This window comes from Tachypleus tridentatus, chromosome 13 (genome assembly GCF_004210375.1).
Source record: "Tachypleus tridentatus isolate NWPU-2018 chromosome 13, ASM421037v1, whole genome shotgun sequence".
NCBI classification, from domain to species: domain Eukaryota; kingdom Metazoa; phylum Arthropoda; class Merostomata; order Xiphosura; family Limulidae; genus Tachypleus; species Tachypleus tridentatus.
Window position 1 is genome coordinate 33,697,854 of NC_134837.1, and position 23,997 is coordinate 33,721,850.

At 32.6% G+C, this 23,997-nt stretch overlaps 2 protein-coding genes across 2 annotated transcripts in view; one reads left to right on the forward strand and one right to left on the reverse strand.

Annotated features, from left to right (window-relative positions):
* LOC143237167 (lon protease homolog, mitochondrial-like) overlaps positions 1-14,842 on the forward strand; it is a 57,396-nt gene extending 42,554 nt beyond the window's left edge. The window contains exons 14-21 of the mRNA XM_076476131.1: positions 1,460-1,547; positions 2,018-2,140; positions 2,979-3,095; positions 4,441-4,581; positions 6,888-7,053; positions 9,607-9,818; positions 12,195-12,359; positions 14,247-14,842. Of these exons, the coding sequence (XP_076332246.1) occupies positions 1,460-1,547; positions 2,018-2,140; positions 2,979-3,095; positions 4,441-4,581; positions 6,888-7,053; positions 9,607-9,818; positions 12,195-12,359; positions 14,247-14,399 (1,165 nt within the window). The 3' untranslated portion in view covers positions 14,400-14,842. The remainder of the gene's footprint in view (positions 1-1,459; positions 1,548-2,017; positions 2,141-2,978; positions 3,096-4,440; positions 4,582-6,887; positions 7,054-9,606; positions 9,819-12,194; positions 12,360-14,246) is intronic.
* Positions 14,843-16,363: 1,521 nt separating this feature from the next.
* Positions 16,364-23,997, reverse strand: part of LOC143237169 (synaptotagmin-4-like) — a 30,618-nt gene continuing 22,984 nt past the window's right edge. Inside the window, exon 4 of the mRNA XM_076476134.1 lies at positions 16,364-19,817. Within this exon, the coding sequence (XP_076332249.1) occupies positions 19,510-19,817 (308 nt within the window). The 3' untranslated portion in view covers positions 16,364-19,509. The remainder of the gene's footprint in view (positions 19,818-23,997) is intronic.

The window sequence follows — 23,997 nt, forward strand, 5'->3', positions numbered from 1 at the left end:
GCCTTGCCCCTGTGAGTTTTTTGGATCAGTTTGATTATGCATGTTATCACGCAGAGTGTCCTTTTCTGGACCAGCAGTTGTTTTTATCCTTGGCATTTACATATGGCCCCATTTCTGCAGTCATACATCTTTGGCATGATCCCTGTGTCTTTGGAATCACAAGTTGCATCAGTACAACAACAGTCTACCATTTCCAGTATTGTTTTATGTTTATCTCAGTTGGAGCCAAGTAAGACATCTATTACTGTTTCCCATCCCATTTCTTCCTAATCCTCAACTATTGTTTCTTAGGGTGTCTTGTCTTGTTATCTTATTTAATGACACATCACATTACCAACAGTATCAGTGACTATATGGTGGGTTCTGGTCTGGTGGGAGCTTGATTTATTGATTTTTTTCATCACTGACATCCTTTTCTTAAGGTTCATTGGATTCTTCAAATTTTATCGGAAGGATTTGTGATTCTATTTTTCCCTTACCTCCTGTGTATTGTATACTCATTTCCTCCTCTCTGCTTTGTGATCCCATGATTGTTTCAGTATTTGTTGGAAGTGGTTCAGGAACTACTATCTCAACAGGCCATTGAACCTGTTCTACATCCTTTACCAGGTTTTTATTCTTTATTGATCCCAAGAAGACCATGATCTGAAGACCTGTCATTGATTTGACCTTCTTCAGTTACTTCTTACAGCTGTTCCATTTACCAAGGATTCATTTCTCACCCTATGTTTGGTGTTTTCTCCAAGCTTGTGGATGTCGCCAGTGCTTATCTCTCCATCCCAACATCACAACTGTCTCATCCATATCTTTGGTTCGTCCATCATGGAATAATTTTTCAATTTTGGGCTCTGCACTATGAATTTGCTTCTGCCCCTTATATTTTCTGTTAGGTGGTGAGAGCTTTGGCTTAATGTCTTCATGCTCTGTGGTTGCAGTTCCACCATTATGTGGATAGCTGGTTTCTTCTGGCTTATCAATCCCTATCAAATATACTCCATGGAGAAGTCTTTAGATCCCCTTGTTTTCTGGTGGCTTTGCAGTTTGTTGGGATTTTCTCCACATAGATGCATTTGTCACATACTTCAGTCTCAAGTTACCCCTCTTTTGCCTCCAGCCAGGATTGGTCCCACAAATTCCTTTATGTTTGTTCTTCTGATCACTCCACGTAGGCCAGCTTAACCTTCATTTTCCTGATTGTGGTGAATGGTGATGACTAGCTGCCTTGCCTCTAGTCTTTCACTGCTAAATTATGGATGGATAGTGCAGGTAGCCTTCTTGTAGCTTTGTATGAAATTCAAGATAAACAAACAAGCATAAGAATCATAACAAGCGCAAAATGATTACAATTTCTGTCCCAGGGAACGAGCTTATTCTGAAAGAGTTAAACGAAGTTGTTAAAGTCAGTAGCAACAAACATTGTGTTTGTAGTTTAAACTAATTCATTTTTATTTGTATACAGGCGAACATATGTTGGTGCTATGCCTGGAAAAATGATTCAATGTCTAAAGAAAACCAAGACAGAAAATCCTCTGGTTTTGATTGATGAGGTACTATCATGCTGTATTTTTCAAGCTGAGAATTACCATAATAATGCAATTAGAAACACTGAAAACATATGACTTTGTTCAATAATTTTTTAACAATTCTTTCCTGCACAAATCAACAGAAACTTCCATTTTTAAGTCCCCACTAAATAGTGTCTTTCAATAAAATGTAGAAAGTTTATTGTAATATGATTAATTATTTCCATTGTGAAAAGGGGAAATAAAAAACAAACAGTTAGTTTGGTAAAACTCTTCCAACCTGGAAAGTACTTTGGATGCTTTGTTTTTAATACTGAGTATAGATTTTATTTTACAAAGTGCTTTTTTTGTAAGCAACATTAATGCTATAGGCCTCATGTAAATATGAGTTGTTTTCTCTGTCTGAAAATGACATCTTTTATTTATTACCTTAAGGTCAAAAACGAAAAATTGTGAAAGGTATAATAACAGTTCTGTGTTTCTTGTTGGATTAGATAGATAAGATGGGACGTGGTTACCAAGGAGATCCATCATCAGCTTTGTTAGAAGTTTTAGATCCTGAACAGAATGCTAACTTTTTGGACCATTATTTAGATGTGAATGTTGACCTATCAAAAGTGAGCATGTTTATTTGAATTTCTAGACATTCAACAATAAGTAATGAATAGGTAATTGTTTTATATATTTTTATTAGCAGTGTTACCAGAATGTAGTTTGTGATGTCCACTTAATAGTATTATCTTTCAGCCTCACAGTGATATTATTTTAAACATGCATTTATGTAAAAAGAAACTACATAATGATTGATTTGAAAGTAGGTTTTTTTTTCCTGCATGACTTCTGTCCCTTATATGATTATACAAACTAGTTATGTGAATTTCAGCCTTAAACTGGGCCGTGTAATCACTTTAGACCTTAAATGTAGTCTTAATAATAAGCTTCTGCTATCAAATTAACAATTATTCAAAATAAGTTGTTTCAAGGACATTGTTTGTTGGTATTTTTTTATTAACATATACAAGATAAGTTTCTTTCAATGTGTAATAAGGTTTAAAATTTAACATCATGAAATTTAGAATTTATACAAAATACCAAATGGTTTCAGAATATCTGATTTATTTAAACTAGCCATTGACATCGTAGTTATAATAAATCTTAAAACAGAAAGCGTTTTTACAGTAGGTTCTTTGACAATTCACAAAACAAATCCCTCTTTGGTAAAACTAAAAAATAACAATAGTAAATTTATATATTATAAGTTGAGTGCACATTTATTGGAAACAGAAATATAATTTGGCTTTAAAATATTTGTGTGTGTGTATATGTATTGTTTTCTTGGTCAGTCTAAGCCATGCACAAAGTGTGCAGGAAAGAAGTACTAATAGATTTAATATATATATTATTTCTTAACATCCAAGAGTCTGTTGTTATAAAACAATTACTTCCTATTTTCAGGTTCTCTTTATTTGCACAGCTAATGTTACTGATACCATTCCAGAACCTTTGAGAGATCGAATGGAGATGATAGAAGTTGCTGGATATGTTGCAGAAGAGAAACTAGCAATAGCAGAGGTTAGTGGAGGATCATATTCATTACAGATGGACATTATAGTACCTAGGCATATGGCTAGAAATAAACAGGTCATGACAGAGGGGAACCTTTAGTGGGGATCATATCCATAATAGTTAGAATAAAGTAAACTAGGCATATAGCTAAGAATACACAGGTATTAACAGAGGTGAACTATGTTGATGGACCATATCCATAACACAGGTAGACATTATAATAAAGGTATGTTGCTGACAAAATACTTATAATATAAAAGTGAACTTGAAGTGAGTAACTGCATTCATAACAGAGAGGTAGATATAGCTCTGCTTATTTGCTGAGGAAAAACAGGACTACATGAAAAGAAAACTTCTAGTGAGGAATCATGTTTATCACAGAGATAGTTAGATATGGTTAGGCCTTTTCCATCTGTTAAAATGGAAAGTAGCACAGGTAATTAACTATACTCACCATGTGGTAACTTGAGTAACTTTAAATAACTTACCATTTACCAGAACAGAAATAACTATTTGTAATATATTTTGGTATTAAACTACAGTCTTATTTTAGATTGTGTGAAATCAGTAAAAATATTGCTTAATAACTAATATCTATGCACATACTTATATGAATTGCACTGTTGAAGTTAGCTTCAGTTAAATTGAACCTGAAACTTTAGATATTAGATATGATTCTATGATATTTTTTAAAGTCAGAATTAGATGATTAATAGCTTAAGTTGGCCAGGCATTTAGGATTGTTACTCTGTGTGTATTGGAAAATATCTGTTTGAATACTTGTTAGTATAACTAATATAGTCATTTAGAAACACTGAAGGACTAAAATCTGTAATCCTCTATAAATCAACTTTTCAACTCTTTCATCTTAGATTTTCACATGACATTGATTATGTCCAAAAAATTAAACCACAATAAATAAAATATAAAGTGCATTTAGTAGTATAGCAAAGAATTGTGTACTTAGTTCTGAGTTATTATACCAACTAGCAGGAGCAAAAGCATTTCATGAATCATTTATAAAGAACATTTTAAATACAAATTGATATAATATATATCAAATTGGATAGCTGTAAGTTTACGGACTTGAAATACTAAGTCCATAGTTTGATTCTCTATAGTGGACAGAACACAGATAGCCTCCTGACTTTGTGGACTGAAGTTAAAAAAATGAAGTATAAACTTAAGTTCATTGCCCCATCTTTTGACCAATTTGACATCTAATTACAGCTGCAGCTATCAAGTATTTCCTCTTATTTGTGTGTTTAATAGAAGAGTGGTTTATGTTTTAAATGCAAGCTTTTGTTTCAATCTGGACCATATGTATCTAACTTTTCTATTTTTCATTCAGCGTTATTTGATTCCTCAAGCCCGGGATATGTGCGGTTTGAAAGAAGAATTAATCAGCATCTCAGAAGAAACCCTGCAAAAAATAATTAAATCATACTGTAGGGAAAGTGGTGTTCTGAACTTGCAGAAACACATTGAAAAGGTACATCAATGTAAAGTCTGTAAACAATACATCTAGAATGTCATAGTTTAAACTCCATGTACCTGAGAGACATTAGAAATCATATTTTATAACCTAGCTATATGTTTTACAATAAAGAGTTTGGTAAATGGTATAATCTGTTCTCACCTGCTTAAATGAATACAATGCACTCACATTATAATAATTCTATAACAAAAAAATAGAGAGCAGTGTTTAATATGAAATAGAGCAGGAAATGAATTTGTCAGATTTTTTAAAAATTTTGTATAAGTGATGTATAGCATTACAAACCTTCAATGATATGTAAAAAATCCCAGATACTTCAGATTTAGCCTTTGGTGTGTGATCAGTACAGAGCAAAATATTAGTGCTCATTAATGTAGAGTGCGAGAAGTGATTGAGGCTTATTTTGAAATCTATTTTTACTTTTTAAAGAGCATGACAAACTATCTTAAAACTTTCACCATGGCCCAGCATGGCCAGGTGGATAAGACACTCAACTCATAATCCGAGGGTCGCAAGTTCAAATCCCCATCACACCAAACATGCTCGCCCTTTCAGCTTGAAGGTGTTATAATTTGACAATCATTCCCACTATTCGTTAGTAAAAGAGTAGCCCAAGAGTTGGCGCTGGATGGTGATGACTAGCTACCTTCCCTCTTGGCTTACATTGCTAAATTAAGGACTGCTAGCACAGATAACCCTCGTGTAGCTTTGCACAAAATTCAAAACAAAACAAACTTTCCTCACCCATAAGAAGTGCCAAAGGCTTGACTTCGGACTCTCTTTCCAATTTTTAAACAAGTTATGTCTACATAGTTTTTGAATGTTTTACTTGTGTCCATCCTGAACACACACATATGTTTCTAAAACATAAAAACAAATTATTGTTTTTTATATATTTACCTTAATGATAGGTAAACATATCATTTAAAAACTTCTACATTTTCTGTAAATAAATATTTGCCACTTTGGCAATAAGGTCTGCTAAAAAACTTGCAGTTTGGGGTTCTAAGAACACTGTAAGTGAAAGCAAAGAAGACTGTGTTATAATATGCCAACTACATCTACCATATACAGTGTTGGCAAGACTTTTACCCAAGATAGGGGCTCATTAGACTAACTGGTATAAGACATACATAGGAATGGTCTATATGATATTTATATTCATTCATTTTCATGAACAACATACTTTATTATGTTATTTAAAGAACTGAATTGCCATTTACAAATCAGATATTTTAAGAGTAATAATTAATAACATAACAGTATTTATTTTATCTTAATGACATTTAATTATTATTTTATTTTAATTAAATTTAGTATCATTTGCAAGAACTGTGAAAACTAGTCTTCTGTGAAGTTCTGATTAGTTAAGTGTGATATTGATAGTTAGTAACATTTACAAGAACTGTGAAAACTAGTCTTCTGTGAAGTTCTGATTAGTTAAGTATGATATCAATAGTTAGTAACATTTACTAAAGATCCATAATGCTAGGAAAGATTTAACTGGACCTTTATTTGATGTTTGAGAAACTTAAAATATTTAGTTTTAGATTATAGATTAAATGTTACTTTACTTGTCACAGAGACTGTTGTTATTTTAAAATTATATGAAATGGATTAAGGAAGTTTTCCAAGTTTAAAATGTGTGTAATGTAAGAATTAGGCTGTTCATTTGTCTTTAAAAACATCACAGTATGAGTGACTCTATATTACCATCAATTAATTAAGGCACAGGAATAATGTATAATAGCATTACACTAATTGTTTGAAGAAACTGATATAAGATGTTATTTTATAGTTTAAATAGAGTAAAACAGTTTTTTTTTTCAAAATATATGACACAGGGATAAAGGTATATAGATTTAATTCTTTTGTCTTTTCATAGTACAAGTCTGCCCAACTTAAAAGAGAATATGAAATATATGAAATGAGTATATTTTTACTGTTGAAATAACAGAAGTATAACATCAAGGCCCATTCAAAATGGAAAGACTTTTTAATATAAAGGACATCAGATTGTTTTCTTAAATAAGATCACAGATATTCATGTGAAGGACATTTTAATCTTCCATACTTTACATCATAACAAAATATGTTGCATAAGATAAACACATGAAGGATAGTTTTGTAGTGTTTTTTCATTTTGTTTTTTTTAAAGAAGTCCCTTGTTGATAAAGCACTTTATAATGACTTGTAGTTAATAAAAGGACTGAAATGATGAACATATTGACAGTTTTTTAATTTGTAAGTATTAAACAAAAATATTTTAATCAGTATTTGTTTTTACTCATGCTCTTTAGATAATGAGAAAGGGTGCTTTCAAACTTGTTAACAAAGAAATCGATCAAATAGTGGTAACAAAGGAAAACATCATAGACTTTATTGGGAAACCTATGTTTGCTCATGATCGCTTATATGATGATACACCCCCAGGGGTTGTGATGGGCCTTGCTTGGACTTCAATGGGTAAGGCTCCTTTTTTTTAATTTTAATAAAATGTTACCTGTGTTTTCATGATAAATAGCTACAGAGGGTTGAGTATATTATTTTAATGTAGTTTCAAATATGCAAATCACATGACAACCATAGTGGATCTAAAGTCTTGGTGGAATGACATGTCCATTTTGACAGTGTCAAAAAAGAAATGTGGATCAATTTGGAGGACTAGGACCATCCAGAAGGTTGCTAGTGAGATGCTTTATCCCAACTGTGGTAGACAAAGGGTGGCAATTTTGAATGTAAATGTTGGTGGCAAAAGCCATCCCACACAACACTGTGCAATATAATCAAGAAGGTTCTCCATCTAGGAAGGCTACATAAGCTGCTTCCAGTTATAAATGACAGTACATGGTCATTTTTAATGATTTATCTGTACCTTTATAACTGTAACATTTTCTCATGGTCATTAGATGAAAAACTTTCCAAAAGTGGTACATGGTATGTTAGAAAATATTGTTTATAGAGATTCGTGATTGTCTTTAGGCACCGTATCGGGGACATTATGAATCAGAAGAGTGCATATAAAGGTCAAATTCTACTTATTCTCAGATCAACATTTATACACACAAAAGTAACTTAATATACCTCAAGCATCTAAAGAATGAAATGAATATTCATGTTATTCCACATCAAAAACATACCAGTCAAGTTGCAAAATATAGTGCCTGTGAATTGCAATGAAAACTGCTGCACAGCTATTGTCAAAATAATAGATGATCATGACTAAATGTAGTGACATGTACTGTAACATCTTGATGAGGCTCCAAAACTGTGTAAATATAATGTATTCAACTCTCTGTTACAATTAATCTTTCTAAAAGTTGCATTATAGATGCTATTAATGATGTTTTACAGGTACATGTAGTTATAAATTGTAATAATATCAATACTTCAAGTAATTAAAGCTTATTATTATTAAAAATGCTAAATAAAAGACTTGAAAACTAACAATATTTTTAAAATATTTAATAATGTTTTGACATCAATGATGTCACTTCTAATAGATGATTGTGACAGTTAGGTAGAGCTCGGTTCATGGCAGAACACCATGTCAGCACTTGTTTTGACAGCTAGAATGGCATTCTTGAACTGTTTGGAACATATTCAACAAGAAATAAAAATCTTTTTACAGCAAATTATGTTTGAAATTGACCACGCACGTGTGAAATTGTGTCACAAAATACCACCATTGCATGTGCTTCTCCACTAGAATATTGAATTGTCAGCCAAGTCACTTAATAACAAAATAGAACATGTTATATTCTTAAAATTGGCCGTAATGAACACAGACCTGGAGCTTATTTTTAAAAGTGTTCAAAGAAGAAACAAAATTCCAAAATTTCTTCTTTCTTTTTCTCAACTTTTTAGGGAAGAAAGAAAAATCCTCCTCCAGAAAAAATGTAGAATCAACTGTTGAACAGTTTCTAATCCATATATTCTTTATTAAACATAATAAAGAAAAAAAAATTTTGCTTAAATATTACTTTATATATCAACAGTTTTGTGAATACAATGTGTGTAAGAGTGCAGAATGAAATTAGATAAATCTGACTTTAAAACCCCTGAAAACATGTATTTTTTTTCTAATACACAAAGTAACAACATTTGACTATAACACTATCTTGCTCCCCCTACAAGTGTCCTGGATTCAAGACAGTCTTACTATTTCGTGTTTTGTGGAAAATGTTAAAGTAATGAAGCTGCAGGACCAAATGTAATCCTATCAAATAGAATAACAATAATAAACCCTATAGCATTATGCAATGAAGCAGTTCCTTAAAAAAATATTCCATTGCATAAAAGAGAGTGAAACATAAAGTATATTTGTTCATTTAGTGTGTGTGTATGTACAACATTTTCCATAGAATTGGTTCAATTTACTTTTGTATTCAAGCCCCATATGCATGGTAAAATGAGCAGCAAATCCTTACTGTATATACTTTTTTTGTAACTGTGTTACACCCATAGTATATTATTATTTATGCCCTTCTAGTGCAAATCACTACAGCATAGTATGATCATCTGATTAGTTTTGTGATAGAAACAGTGGATAAGATATTGAAAAATACCTTTCAAACAAAACTTGTAATTTTTCAGTGTCACCAATTTTTAACTCACTGTTTTAACTTTGTGCTTTGACTATTTTAATTTTTAGTTAGCTTAAAAATCCACTGATATAAATACATTATTTTTACTTAATTTTAAACTACTGTTGAAACTGTATAATGTTTACAGGTATTTTTCTTTTTTGTTGGAACTCAAACACTGTATGTATAACATTTACTATTTAATAGAGCTATTTGAAATATTTGAATTCAATAATTTGTTTATAAACTCTACATTGCTTCTTTAATTTAAAATATTCTAACAATGTTTGTTAAATACAATTAAGAAAAGATGTACTTCATAAATTGACCTAGAGTAACAATAATTTTTTAGTTACAGTTAGAAAGAAGTTCTAATGTGAATGTTGATTTAAAGTAAACCACATTAGGTAACAGTGTTATTGAATTATATTAGGGGGTTCTACTTTATACATCGAGACTGCTCTCTGCAAGCCTTTGAAATCAGATGATAAGGCTGAAGGCTCCTTTCAGTTGACAGGTCATCTTGGTGATGTCATGAAAGAAAGTGCTACCATTGCATTCTCCTTTGCCAAAGCTTTCTTACTGAAGAAACACCCAGAAAATGAATTTTTACAGCATGCTCACTTGCATCTACATGTACCTGAGGTGAGGTGATAAATATACATTTTTAAAAGTCCTTATATTTTCTGATCGAAGTTCTCAGCAGACAGTTGATTTGTCATAGATTAGTGTAGAAACTGCAATTGCTTAGAGTTTGTAGGTGTGATAATTTTATCATTATGTTATAAAGATAAAATGAAGCTCATAAAAATGGTGTCAACATTCCAAACTTCCAACATTTCCAGTTTCTGAAATCCAACTCCATATAAGTGTGTTTGTTATTGTTTTATAGTGCTCATTTTGAAAGAATTTTCATTATTTAATATTAGAAAGATAGTGCAAGGTGAACTGTGCACAAAATTACATTTCAATCACTCGAAACTTGTCTTTACAATGTCTCAACAGTGCTTACTATTTGATAATATGCATAATTTTCAAATCTGTATTGTTATACTAACATTGTATGGAACTCTTGCTTCTGGTATTTTGGATTGTTAGGAGTCACGTGTGTCATTGCTGTCACAAGCATCTGTTTCAGAGTTTTTATTGTGTGAGAGGTACAACTTGTGAGAAAGATTATATCTTAATTAATTTACTGTGTTAAAGCTACCAGTACATACAAAATACTGTATTTAGATGCCTCATTAATGTTAAATATCTCCCTCTCTGGATTTTCTGTTTTTATAATACAATTATTATTACACTCTTAACAGTTTGTGTCCCATTGTTGCAAACTGGCCTTCTCAATCTAGGGTTGTGGATATGTTATAAAATAGCCCAATAGTTAGTGATTAGGTCTGTTGACTAGCTCCTTTTCTTTTATCTTTTCAGAACTAGTGATATTCATCACAACTGAGTTCTGTTAACAATGTAAGACATAATTAAATTTTTGTATCTCAGAATGGCTGGTATGGGTACTAACACTTATTTATAAGGAGAGAACAACGTTGTTCTCTCCTTATCAATAAATGTTAGTACCCATACCAGCTGTTCTGAGATACATTTTTATTTCAAGTGGGTTTCTCTTCATCAAGAACAATAATTAAATTTTATATTTGAGCCCTTATACAAAATATTCTTTAAATGTTTTTTAAGTTTAAAAATTCAGTATTTTCTTTTGCTTGACACATTTTGTGTGTCCGTAACTTAGGGTTGCTGTTGCTTTGTTTCTAATCTTTTTGTTGTATTATAAGTTAAAAGGTTCCTTGAAGCCATTCACTGATAATTAGTGCTGTACAAGTGATTAAAATTTAACTCTCATGTAGTACAAAAATGTTTTTTCAAACTTCTCAGAAATTTTTTAAGTGAGCATGTAGTATGTTATCATGTTTAATACATTTTCAGCCAAGAGTTACAAGCAACTGGAAGTGGTAAATCTGCTGTTGTTTAACAGTGTGGGTTTAATAAATATTTAAGTATCTTGTTTGAATTTAGCTGCTTAGTCTTGTCAGTGTTGCTGTCAAAATGTAGTATGATTATTTATATTTTGCTGCTTCTATATTTCACTTATATTCCAATAATTTCTCATGTTTTCAAAGGTAAGTAAAACCCTCTTTGTCATGTAGAACTTTAAAACATTTTGAAAAGTTTGCTTTCACCTCTTGGGAGGGATTTCTATTCCTACTTCAAAATTAAATAAGATTTAACCCTCATCAGCACAACTTTAAAAAGCTACATAATGAAACACCTGGGATTCAACTGTAATAAGCTCTAGAACAAAATTCCCAAAACAATTATTATAACATTTACTAAGGTTAGCATGCAATGTAAATAATATAAAAATATATGTATTCTACAGGAAATATATTGAAAAATAAAGAAATTACAAAATTACATTGTTCCCAGTATATAAATAAGTAATATTAAACCAATTCTCACACATACAGCATTTCAAAAAATGCCAAAGTTTTATTATACTCCTAAATTATACTTCTTTCATGAATTATCTTCTATAACAGCCTGTATAGTGAAATAAATGTTTAGAATTTTGTTTTGTATACTGTAGAGTGAACTGCATATATAGTGATGGTTAATAATAGTGTGGGGGCCTGTTTCAAAAACAATAGTGTCCTATTGATCAAGGATCTCTACTTGGCAATTATGTAAGTGGACATAAATTTGTAATGATTATGTTGTACGATATACAAATAAAAAAGTCAGTTGGGTTCAAGTGGAATCAAGGTGTAGTGATAAGTCTTAAAAGAGATTAGCATTCTTTATAAATAGTGCTTGACAATTCAAAATTAGCAGATGGACATTTCAGGATATTTTGTTCTATTTAAAAATTAATTTGCTCTTTTTTGTATTAGTTCTTATCTTTTAATCACTTCTTGATATTATACCAGAGCTATAGCTCCATGGAATAATATTTATTATACATTATTTTATTATTTATTGATTTCTTACTAAATTCCTGCTTAGGGTGCTGTACCTAAAGATGGACCTAGTGCTGGAGTTACAATGGTGACTGCATTTCTTTCTCTTGCTCTGGGAAGATCAATCCGATCTGATGTTGCCATGACTGGTGAAATCTCCCTTACTGGTAAGGTTCTTCCAGTTGGAGGAATCAAAGAAAAGACCATTGCTGTGAGTATTATATCGAACTGTATGACGTTTTAAAGTAATTCAGTTCTTTGTTAGTTTTTCTACTGAACTAAATACAAGCCATATTTGCATTAAGTCAAATTTACAAGGTTGTTTAACTTTTCAACAGAATGGAAATCATTTGTAAATGCATGAAGCAAACAAATGGTATTTATGTGGTTTGTAAGTTATTTATATTCTGTTCTTTCTTTGGTGTCAGTTTTGTATGGCAATGTGAGCCTCGCCTTAAACACTTTCTGGCAAAGACATATTTTGCTTTGGAGAGATGGTGCCATTTCATAATCATTCCTGTAGGATGAGGGGTCTGAAATGCAGTACCTCAAGTTAGTGTTTACTTCCAAGTGACACCTTATCTTCAGGGGTGTTATCTCAAAGAATTTTCCTCTTTTCTTCTAATCTCAGTAACCTTCAGTTTGGTTCAACTGATGATTTATTACTGCAGATTCCCTTTCAACCTTGTACAAATCTGTACCTTTTCACAGATGTCTCTCTTGAAGTCTAGGGTGCTGCTGTTTTGGAGAACAATCATCTTCAGGAATCAGAATGTTTTTGGATCTTTGAACAGTTCAACATGCTTTTCAGTATTTCAAACTACTCTACAATGATGATGTGTGTGTGTCATTGATCAAGGATGAATTCAACTTTGCAGCCTGTATTGCTGTAGTCTCTCTTTATCTTTGGCCCTATACACATCATACCTATCTCTGAGCTATCAAAGTGTAATATGTTTTAAGCATTCTTGTTGAATTTCTTTTTATGTATTGTCAACTTTTCCCAACAAAGTGGACTCTTCAACCCTCAGCTTTGAAATCATTGTGCCATCAGGTTGATTGTCTTCTAATTTAAGCCTTTGATATAAAAGACAGTCATTCTCTTCCACTGCTGGTCTTCATTTCCCAGTTTTGCTTTTGTAGTTATGAATACTTTAAATCAGTCTTTTTGTACATTTTGTTGTCATTTTCATTGAAGTATCAAGTTCAGTTTATTGTTTCACATTGTACTAAATATTTTATTAATTCTCTGGATGAGAGTATACCAATCATTGAAAGTTTGACTATCATATGAGTTCTGTCAATCTGGAGACAGATCCATTCATGTCCCTTACCATTTCATTTAGTCACTGTCTAGCTGAACCTTGGTTTTCCCTTCTGTGTCAATTCTCCTAAGGAATACCCTTCTGCTACTGTTCTAGAGAAATCTTCTATGCCATCTTTAAATGTCCGTCATTCACATCAACATTTATCATCTCCAGATTCTATATGGTCCTTTATTAAAGAAACTTGATTCTCTTCTCAAGTAGCTTAAATGTTATCACATTCTTTTCAGTGTAGTTTCAGTGAGCCACATTGTTGTTGAATGCATAAGAGTACCTGGATAAGGAAAGGCTTTTGGTGTTCTAGAGAAAAGTATCAGTTTAAGATCATATTAATCCTAAAAATGCAAAAACAAGTAATTATATTTTTCCCTCTAATGCATTAATGGAAGAAACTGAATTCCATAATTTATATAAACAGTAATTTGCTTTTGGTTACATCATGAATATCTTTTAAATAATTTTAATGATCTGTTTCTATCACAGCAAGGTGATGGTGTTTCATGTCAAGAGTTCTGATGGGACAGCAGTAAATTTATGAACTTTCAGTGCTGAAACCCAAGATTCAGTTCCCCACATTGGACACATTATATAACCCTATATGGCTTTGCTCATTTAAAAAACCACCACCAGCTTATATCAGATTTGCTTGCATTGTTAATTATTTTGTACTTTAATATACTGATATAAAGAGATAAGAAAATGCAAATGATAGACAAAATTATAGGAAAATTGAACCTTGTTTAGTAAACACTTTGCTCTTTTCTTTGAACTAGGCACGTCGTGCTGGAGTCAAATGTCTCATCCTCCCTGAGGAGAACAGGAAGGATTATGATGACCTGCCTAAATTCATTACAGAAGGATTGGAGGTTCACTTTGTTGGAAGTTACAGTGAAGTATATGACACCATATTCACATTATCAAGCTAGTGTTAGTTATTCCTCAGCTGGTGATAACTGACTGAATCTTGTTCATGATAATTGACTACCTTTTGATTGAATTAGATATTAAGTTTATTTCATCAGAATCAAAAGAAAGAGGGAGTCTTATGTAGTGTAAATGCTCTTCAAAGACATAAACAACACATGAAATATTACCATAGAAATTACTTGGGAAGTATAAATGTTACTATCATGTGTCTATATTTTATTAGAGAAGACAGTATTGTGCTCCAAAAAACTAATTACTGGTGTTGTCAACTTAATAAATAAAGAATTTATTTCTCAGAGGTTTCCACAGAGTTTGATCAAAGATTTAGAAGAGGGGGCAAAAAAAAAAAAAGAGCAACTGTGTTATCAGGTTTGTTGTATGAAGTCTTTGATGTCATTTTGCTAAAGAAAATGTTGAGGGAATAAAAGTATGTTCAGATAAATAGCCTGTTTCCTTGAATTATGTGTTAAATAAACATAGGTATTTTTGTCATTTAAAAGTTTCAATTTGATATTTAATAGCAGCATAATTAATGTACCAAATATTAAACTAAAGTAGAAAAAAGAGGAAAGTTTCTCTGGTTAGTACAGTAAACAAGTCAGGGTTGGAAAAAAAGATTTCTTTAATACAGTGGAACTCCTCCAAGCAGCCACCCCCCATTCTTTAATACAGTGGAACTCCTCCAAGCAGCCACCCCCCAGATTCGGTCACCCCTTGAAAGCAGTCATTCAATCACAATCCCTTTCTTTGTTTACATAATTCCTAATTATGTACAGTGGCTGCTTTAGAGGGGTTCCACTGTACTTCATAAATGAAGTTACTAAGTTGGAAATTATACCTTGACTTCATAATAATCTTTACTTTAATATACCATGTATTGGGTACATACTTTTTAATAACGTTTATACAGTTTCAGCTTGCTATCTTGTAAGTCAGCAGAGATGTTTTTCAAATCTTTATTTACTAGCTTAGTTATAGAAGAGAAGAAAAAAATTGGAAGCAACTGTTCTGTAAAAATGTTTTTATCTACAACAATATGGTATTTGTAAAAATCTGATTCTAATAAATTATAGGGTTGTTAGATGTCCTAAAGATTTGTGGCAAAATCAGTGACACTGAGCTACAGTAAAGGTGTGTTATTTATAGTTCAGTAGTTTTAGAAACTTAAATGCGTATGTATCTCTGTAGTTACCCAAATATTTAGGACATGCATCGTTTGGGATTCTTTACAAACTACTAATTTCTAATTTGCTTCATATTAAATTAAATAAGTTTTGTGTTTTAACTTAATGTTGAAATATGTATTTTATGACCAATAAATACTGTAAGGAATAATACAATAACTTAACAGATATCTTTGGCATACAATACCAGCTATACATGCTAAAGCTTTGTCCCCAGTATCTTAGTGGTAAGTTTGAGGGACTCTGATGTTAAATAGTAGGTTTCAGTACCTTTGTTTGGCACTCCACAGATACCAATTGTGTAGCTTTGTGCTTTGCAACAAAACACAAATAAAAAGCTAGTGTTTTAGTAAACTGAATTTGTTACATTTAAAATAGTTTCTATTCTAGAGTATAATAGTAGTAAGGTGAAAACAAGATGGTGTTATTGTACCATAAAGGTGTGCTTCTATGACCCATTTAGTGTTTAATATAGTAAATTAAAATAACATAAACAAGAAAGGGTGAAATCGATTAGACTAAAGCTTAAGAAATATTGTTTTCACCTTGGAACATTGGTACGTTTCAATAGTGATATTCTATGTAAAATTACAGGTAACCCTCCTAATTTCTAGTAGGTAACACTTTCTGACAAGGCTTGGTATTTATTCAGATTTGGAATATTCTTTTTGTAAAAGTAACATTTCATTTTTGAGTGAAGTATTCACTCGTTGGCTGATCATTTTGGTGTATATATGATGCTTCTGCAGCTCACGTGAGGCATGGATCGATGTTAGGTTTGTTTACGTAACTCATATTTCACTGTTTCATGCTTTTATTTCAGTTCAACATGATTACAACACCTTAACTTATGAATAAATGTTTTTTTGTTTGAAAACATATTCCTCATTCAAATTAACATTTTATTTATAGGTAAGGAAAGAGAAACATTTGTTTTTTATCGGCATGTGAAAATCTCGTCTAACAAACTTTTAAGATATTTCTTCTTATTGTTATAAAACTATGCTAATCCTGTGTTTAGATTTTATTTCATTTTTACCTTAACGGTATTCTCCATGAAAAGAAATTTAATAAAGCCTTGTTTCTTGAGTACTGGACTTTGAGGAACCTGAACATTACCAGCATAAAACAAATAAGTATATACATATGTAAAACTGTTAACTCTTTACATAAAATTTTAAAAATAAATGTAATTTAAAGATATATATGTTGTGAAGTAACATAAACTTGGGTGATGCAATGACATTGATAAAATTGGATATACATGGTTCTTTGTTGGATAAGTTATAAAACATTAACCAAGTTTCTCACTCACTGATAAGTAAATATATTTATTTCGACATACGCCTCTTTTACTTTTTTGTAAGTTTCTACTGGTTTTCTGATGCAGATTTTAGGTATACAATGAAATCAGTTACTGTACCTCAGTCTGTGAAATCTTGAGAATCACTGTTTTACAAAGAAATAATTACTTGCCATACAAATACTTTAAAAATATTAAGTAATAAAAGAAACTGAAAATCACATGTACATACTAGTTAAACTTATACAAATTGTAAGTGCATCCTACATAACACAGCTGTTTAAAAAAGTAACTTTTCTATACATTACTATTTAGTAGAATTGTCTTTTGGGTTTGTTTTTTTTTAACTTGGAAGTAATGAATATTTTTAATGTCCCAATAGGAATCCAAGGCTGAATGTATACATAATAATTAAATATTTTACTAATGTAAAGACAAAAGAAGAGCTAACAATGACTAAAGATTTGAGATTCAAACTGTATAGATTGGTAAACATACTTTGCAAAACATTAGAATCATGTCACTGATTTATATCTGTCCAAACTGAGAACATTTAACCTTCCATATATAGTATATACACTTTAAAAATGTAGGTTTTTCAACCTTCGGTATAATTTTGGCAACCATTCTGAGGATATCCCTCCAGTGGATCAGTGTCAAAGTTTTATGGACTTACAATGCTAAACTTCAGTTTTTGATTCCCTGTTTTAAACAAAGTGCAGAAAGCTCATTGTGAAACTTTGTGCTGAAAAAAATGACACCAGTACTGAAGATAATTTTTAGTCAACTGTGTCTTAATTACTGAATAAGTGAATGTTAACTTTGTTTAAAAAAAAAACAGTGTTCAGTGCTTTTTCTACATTATCTGCAACATTTTCATACTTTCAGTGGGCTTTAACAACTTTAGAACACGTGTATGTTTGTTAAATATCACCGATTATATTTCAGACCATATTCTTCACATGCTTTGGTGTGAGAGGGAAAGATAGTTTATGTGAATTTACATCACATATTCTTTGCGTTCTCTCTAATAACTACCTATATGGTAGAAAACATAGTTAATATAATCATAATGAAGTTGATAGAAAGTATCACCATTGGAAGGCACCTTACAAGCCACACCACTATCATCAATGTAGCTACAACCCTTACCCTCACTCTGTAACCCTAATTTTCATATTGGTTTTTATAGGATTCACAATTTTCTCTCCAACTTCAATGAACTTTAAAACATTTACAAGAATAGCCTAATATATATGTTCTGTGAAACCTTAAAAATAACCAGATATTCTTTTGTGCTCTGTCTATACCTTGAAACATTGGAATAATACATTATTGTTAGAAATCTTTAATTGATATTAAAATATAAATAAACTGATAACTTTGACATCTTTTTTTACTATAAGATGATATAATTATTTTAAAAGGTAATGGTAGTTTACCCATAATTCCTGTTTCAAGTTAAGGAAAAAGAAATTGATACTAGTAAATAAATACCTTAAACAGTATATTGACTAGCAGTTTTCACATTAGCTAGAGAATGCCTTTACAATGGGTAATGAGATCACACAATAAATTCATTTTGATTGTTAGTAGTGATCAGAAAGTATGGTATGGTCACAAAGATATTTGTCTGTGCTAAACAGTGTAATAATAAATTCGTTAATCAGGTAGTGTAATTAATATATTACCTGAGTAAGTATGTTTTTATGTAAACTACGCTTGGAAACCAATTTTTAAACTACATTCACAGGTTTAAACATCTATGTAGGTGATCCATATCTTAATTACGGAAGTTTAAAACTGTTGTTGACCTTTCTTTAAACGTTAATTATCTCAGTAACCTGTAAGCATACCACATACCATACACTTGTTGAAGTAAAGACTTTTTGAAAAGGAGAAATTTGAAGGCGCCAACTTTTACACTTAATTAATTAATTTTGATGTATACACGCATATATATGTGTATCATTAATAAGGAAATAAAAATATTTAATTTTTTTAAACTGGGGTCAATCAATCTGATATACATTTCAACATTTACGCTTGGTACTATTAGAAACAAAGAAACCCCACTTATATATTATTGAATTGTAAGTTACCGACACTAACATAATTTAATACAAAATCTTGAAATTAGTGGTACATTTCGATAGTTTTAGATTTAATATCACATGCTCTAGTATTTTCAAACTGAAAGGCATCTTATGCAATAGGTCAAGAGACTTCAACATATACAGAAGTTTAAACTTGTAATTAGTTTGTGGTTGAGTTAAAGTTTACATGTGCGAATATATATATATTATTCATCAAATTTACATCGGTTAATGGAGCTCCTTTACATTTAAGACGTTCTATAAACAGTTTGGATAGCAGAACTATTATCAGTGGTAACCATGCAGGGAATGGTATACTGTGACCTTGGGTACCTATGAGTTAACTAACTATCGCGTTACGTACACTTGTACCCACTATTCTATTACAACACCAAAGACAGACAGTAAATAAACAAAAGCATGGAAGAAGATGGCCAAAGTTTGAATCAGTTACGTGAAACAAGTCAGTTTGTTAAGTAAAGAAGAACAAACCTAACAGGTAATGTTGTCCCTGAGGTCAATACCGTCACTCCCAGAGTTTATGCCATTCAGCAATCTGCCTCCGTGGAGAGTGACTGACCTCTGTCCAGTGTTGCTGTGCTGCAGCACCAGCTTTAGACCCTATTTCCAGCCTGCCGATAACTTCGTTCTTTGTGACCCGATCCCAGTCCAACACCAGGAATTCCAGACTGATATTTTCCAAACCTTCATTATAGGGCACCTCGAAGACAAAAGATTCGTTAAACACTGGTTGTACTGTCCGCTTCTTAACATGCGTCTTCTTCTTTGCGATCCTCTGGTTGTTATATAAAAGGTAGATCTTCACGTATGGGTCTGTAAAAGTAAAAGATAAACTTGAGTTATCAGTTTCGTCAGATCACTCAGGTGAATTAATGTAACAAAGTAAAATCCTGTACGCTGTGACCTTGAAAAATCACTGGATAGAAATAGATATGTTAAAATAAGAATGCCTCTTCAGTATTCCATCTGAACTAACTAACCAATGATTCTATCATTTGAAGTTTTATAGAAAACTAAGACATGTAATTCTTGGGCTAATTCTACCAGTAAACTGTGAGTTTCTTACTACCTGCACGTACGTACGCAGGGAGGGTTCGAGGAGATCCGCCCGAAATTCTATTTTTGTGGTGTAAAAAATAATATCCATCACACAGAACTTTAATAAAGCATATTTTTAAGCTAACTTAAGTTTAGATCCACGTGGTGCAGTGTCACCACAAAATGACGATTTGTTGACTTTTCATTGGATGCTTGTGTATTTTATGTCATGCATTATTTAAGCCGTATTTCATGTTCAAATGATTCCAGATTTAATTTGTCTCGCAGCACTTAAATTTTACACATTTGCTGGTAGGCCTTAAACATAAAGCCCAGCATACAAATATCGCCGAACCAGTGGTCCTGTTATAAGCTGTGTTATTAATGTTTAAGGGCCTGGCATGGCCTGGCTCGTTAAGGCGTGCGCTTCGTAATCTGAGGGTCGCGGGTTCGCACCCGAGTCGCGCCAAACATGCTCGCCTCCCAGCCGTGGGGGCGTTATAATGTTACGATCAATCCCACTATTCGTTGGTAAAAGAGTAGCCCAAGAGTTGGCGGTGGGTGGTGATGACTAGCTGCCTTCCCTCTAGTCTTACACTGCTAAATTAGGGATGGCTAGCACAGATAGCCCTCGAGTAGCTTTGTGCGAAATTCAAAAACAAACAAACAAAAACAATTAATGTTTACTAGAAAACAATTGACATTAAAATCTAAAAGGTTCGTGAAAGTTAATAATCGAGATGCTTCTCGTAGTATGTAGAAAAAAGGGCACGATACGAAAACCAAAAAGTGGTGCAGTTGATTAATAATAATTGAGTACTCAGTGAATATAGATGGGGTTAGTTCTGTAATTCGCTGAAAAGTATTCAGTTCAGTGGGAAGTTAATGAATAATTATTGAGTGAATCATTTCAACGTTAGAAAAGTTTTGTGTCAGAAGATAGAGTTGCAAAGTTTATTCTATGAGTTAGCATACTTGTTTATTGATCTAAGCTAAGTGGATTAAGCTTGTTTGGAATTTCGCACAAAGCTACTCGAGGGCTATCTGTGCTAGCCGTCCCTAATTTAGCAGTGTAAGACTAGAGGGAAGGCAGCTAGTCATCACCACCCACCGCCAACTCTTGGGCTACTCTTTTACCAACGAATAGTGGGATTGACCGTCACATTATAACGCCCCCACGGCTGGGAGGGCGAGCATGTTTAGCGCGACGCGGGCGCGAACCCGCGACCCTCAGATTACGAGTCGCGCGCTTGGCCATGCCGGGCCATGGATTAAGCATAAGTACCATTAGTCTCGGACTTTCTGTTGAAACGTTGAATTTGAAGTTATGCCAACATTAGTTTCTGAGTTCGTACTGAAAAGCGTATTTAGGAAATTAGGCCTACAAGCGAAGGTAGAATTAGAAAACGTTTACTGAAAAAATAAATTAATTCTTATCGTTAGATGGATTTGACTTGATATTAGTTTTACCAAATAATCTAAAACAATCCGCCCAACAATAGAACACGTTGCAAAAGCGTGTACTTTAAAACTTATTAATTCAATAACACAGTTAAAAAGGAAACAGGCAAATGACGCCTTGTGACGTCAAATGATTTTTTAATCTGAAAAAAGGGAAACCCATTTTATCACATTTATATAATTAGAGAGATGTATTTCGTTTGAAATTATGCAAAATTATTCGTAGGTGATATTATTTTCTGATTATGATCAAAATAGCTTATTTAATATTATAAAATAGCATTTTTACGTCCAGTTACAGTCATGTGAAGAAGTGAGAACACCCTATGAAAGCCTGTGTATTTTTGTAACATTTGTGGATATATAGATACTTAATCTCAATTTCAACAATACTGAGAGATTATAGGAATATAACTAAACAATTAAAACTGAAGAAAAGACTTTTCAAGATCTTCTGTAAATGTAATTCTACAAAAATGCATATTCTAACTGAGTTAAAAGTTAGGACACCCTACCCCCTAATAGCTAGTGTTACTCCCTTCGGCTGAAATAACTGCAGTGAGACGCTTCTTGTAGCCATCTACCAGTCTTTGGCATCGGTCTCAAAACAGTTTGCCCCACTCCTCAATGCAGAATTCTTTCAGCTGTGAGATGTTTGAGGGGGTTTCTTGCATGTACAGCCCGTTTCAAGTCACCCCACAGCATCTCAATGGGTTTAAGATCTGGTTTTTGACTCGGCCATTCCAGGACTCTCCATTTCTTAGTTTTCAGCCAGTCCTTGATGGATTTACTGGTATGTTTTGGGTCATTGTCGTGTTTCAGGGTCCACTTCAGCTTTAATTTTCGTACAGATGGTCTCACATGATCTTCAAGCACCCTCTGATACACAGTAGAATTCATGGTAGATTTAATGATTGTGAGCTGTCCAGGTCCTGCTGCAGCAAAGCAGCCCCAAACCATGACACTTCCACCTCCATGCTTCACAGTTGGTATAAGGTTCTTTTCTTGGAATACTGTATTTGGTTTACACTAAACATGTCATCTGTTCTGGTGTCCAAATAATTCAGTTTTGGACTCATCTGTCCAAAGAACATTATTCCAGAAGTCCTGGTCTTTGTCTACATTCTCTCTGGCAAACTTCAGTCTGGCCTTGATGTTTCTCTTAGATAGCAAAGGTTTCCTCCTTGCACACCTCCCATGCAAGTTAAACTTGTGCAGTCTCTTTCTGATTGTAGAGGCATGCGATTTCACATCAACAGTAGCCAGAGCCTGCTGTAGGTCCCATGATGATATGCTAGGGTGTTTGGAGACCTCTTTTAGCATCTTGCGGTCTGCTCTCGGGATGAACTTGCTTGAACGACCAGACCTGGGCATGTTGGCAGTTGTTTTGAAAGCCCTCCACTTGTTGACTATTTTCCGGACAGTGAAATGGCTGATTTCAAAATCTTTTGGGATCTTTTTAAATCCCTTACCAGACTCATAAGCTGCTACGATTTTCTTTCTGAAGGCCTCAGACATTTAGTTTGGTGTGCTCCTGACTGTTGAAGTGAGAGTGAGCACCATGATGAAAGCAAAAAAGCTGTCTGAAGCCTTCAGAAAGAAAATTGTAGAAAATTTTCTTCAGTTTTAATTGTTTAGTTACATTCCTATAATCTCTCAGTATTGTTAAAATTGAGATTAAATATCTATATATCCAAAAATGTTACAAAAATACACAGGCTTTCATAGGGTGTCCTAACTTTTTCACATGACTGTATGTGTAAAACATAACCATTGGTACGAATAATATATAAACATATGAACTGCATTATATATGTACAAATATTAACACTTTTGGTTTTTGGAGTTTCAAGTTTTAAAACAGAGTATTATATTTAGTAAATGATATAATAAATCAATAAATTGAAAAGAGGAAGAGAAATGGGCATCACACGTAAACAATAAAAACGTGGAAGTGTTTGAAAAATAGAAGGCGGTGTTTATGTTCACATTCAAGTAAAATTAAGAACCATTATCTAAAGGTGTAAAAAGGAATAGCCCCGCAAGTGTAGCGGTAAGTCTAAGGATTTACAACACTAAAATAAGGGGTTTGATTCCCCTCGGTGGGCTCAGCAGATAGCCCCGTGTGGCTTTGCTCTAAGAAAACACACACAAATATGAACGAAAAGTTAGTTTTCTGTAAGTATTGAGAATTCCCATTCTGTTTCGTATTGCAATTCGGCATTTATTTATTATACCTGGTACTGTGAGATTATATAATGTGAAGAACTGAGTAGTGACCAATGACACTTTTTCCTCTCTTCACCTATCCAATGTATAGATTGTCCTCGTAGTGATTATAAAGCACGTTCACACCATGTTTGAATGTGGATCATTCCCCACACTACCTCTCATATCACTATGTAACAAAATTTTTAATTTTAATTGTTCCTTGGCAGAAAGTGTTATTACCTAATTGCTTATGCCTAAAGTAAATGGAAAAGACCTATTTTTC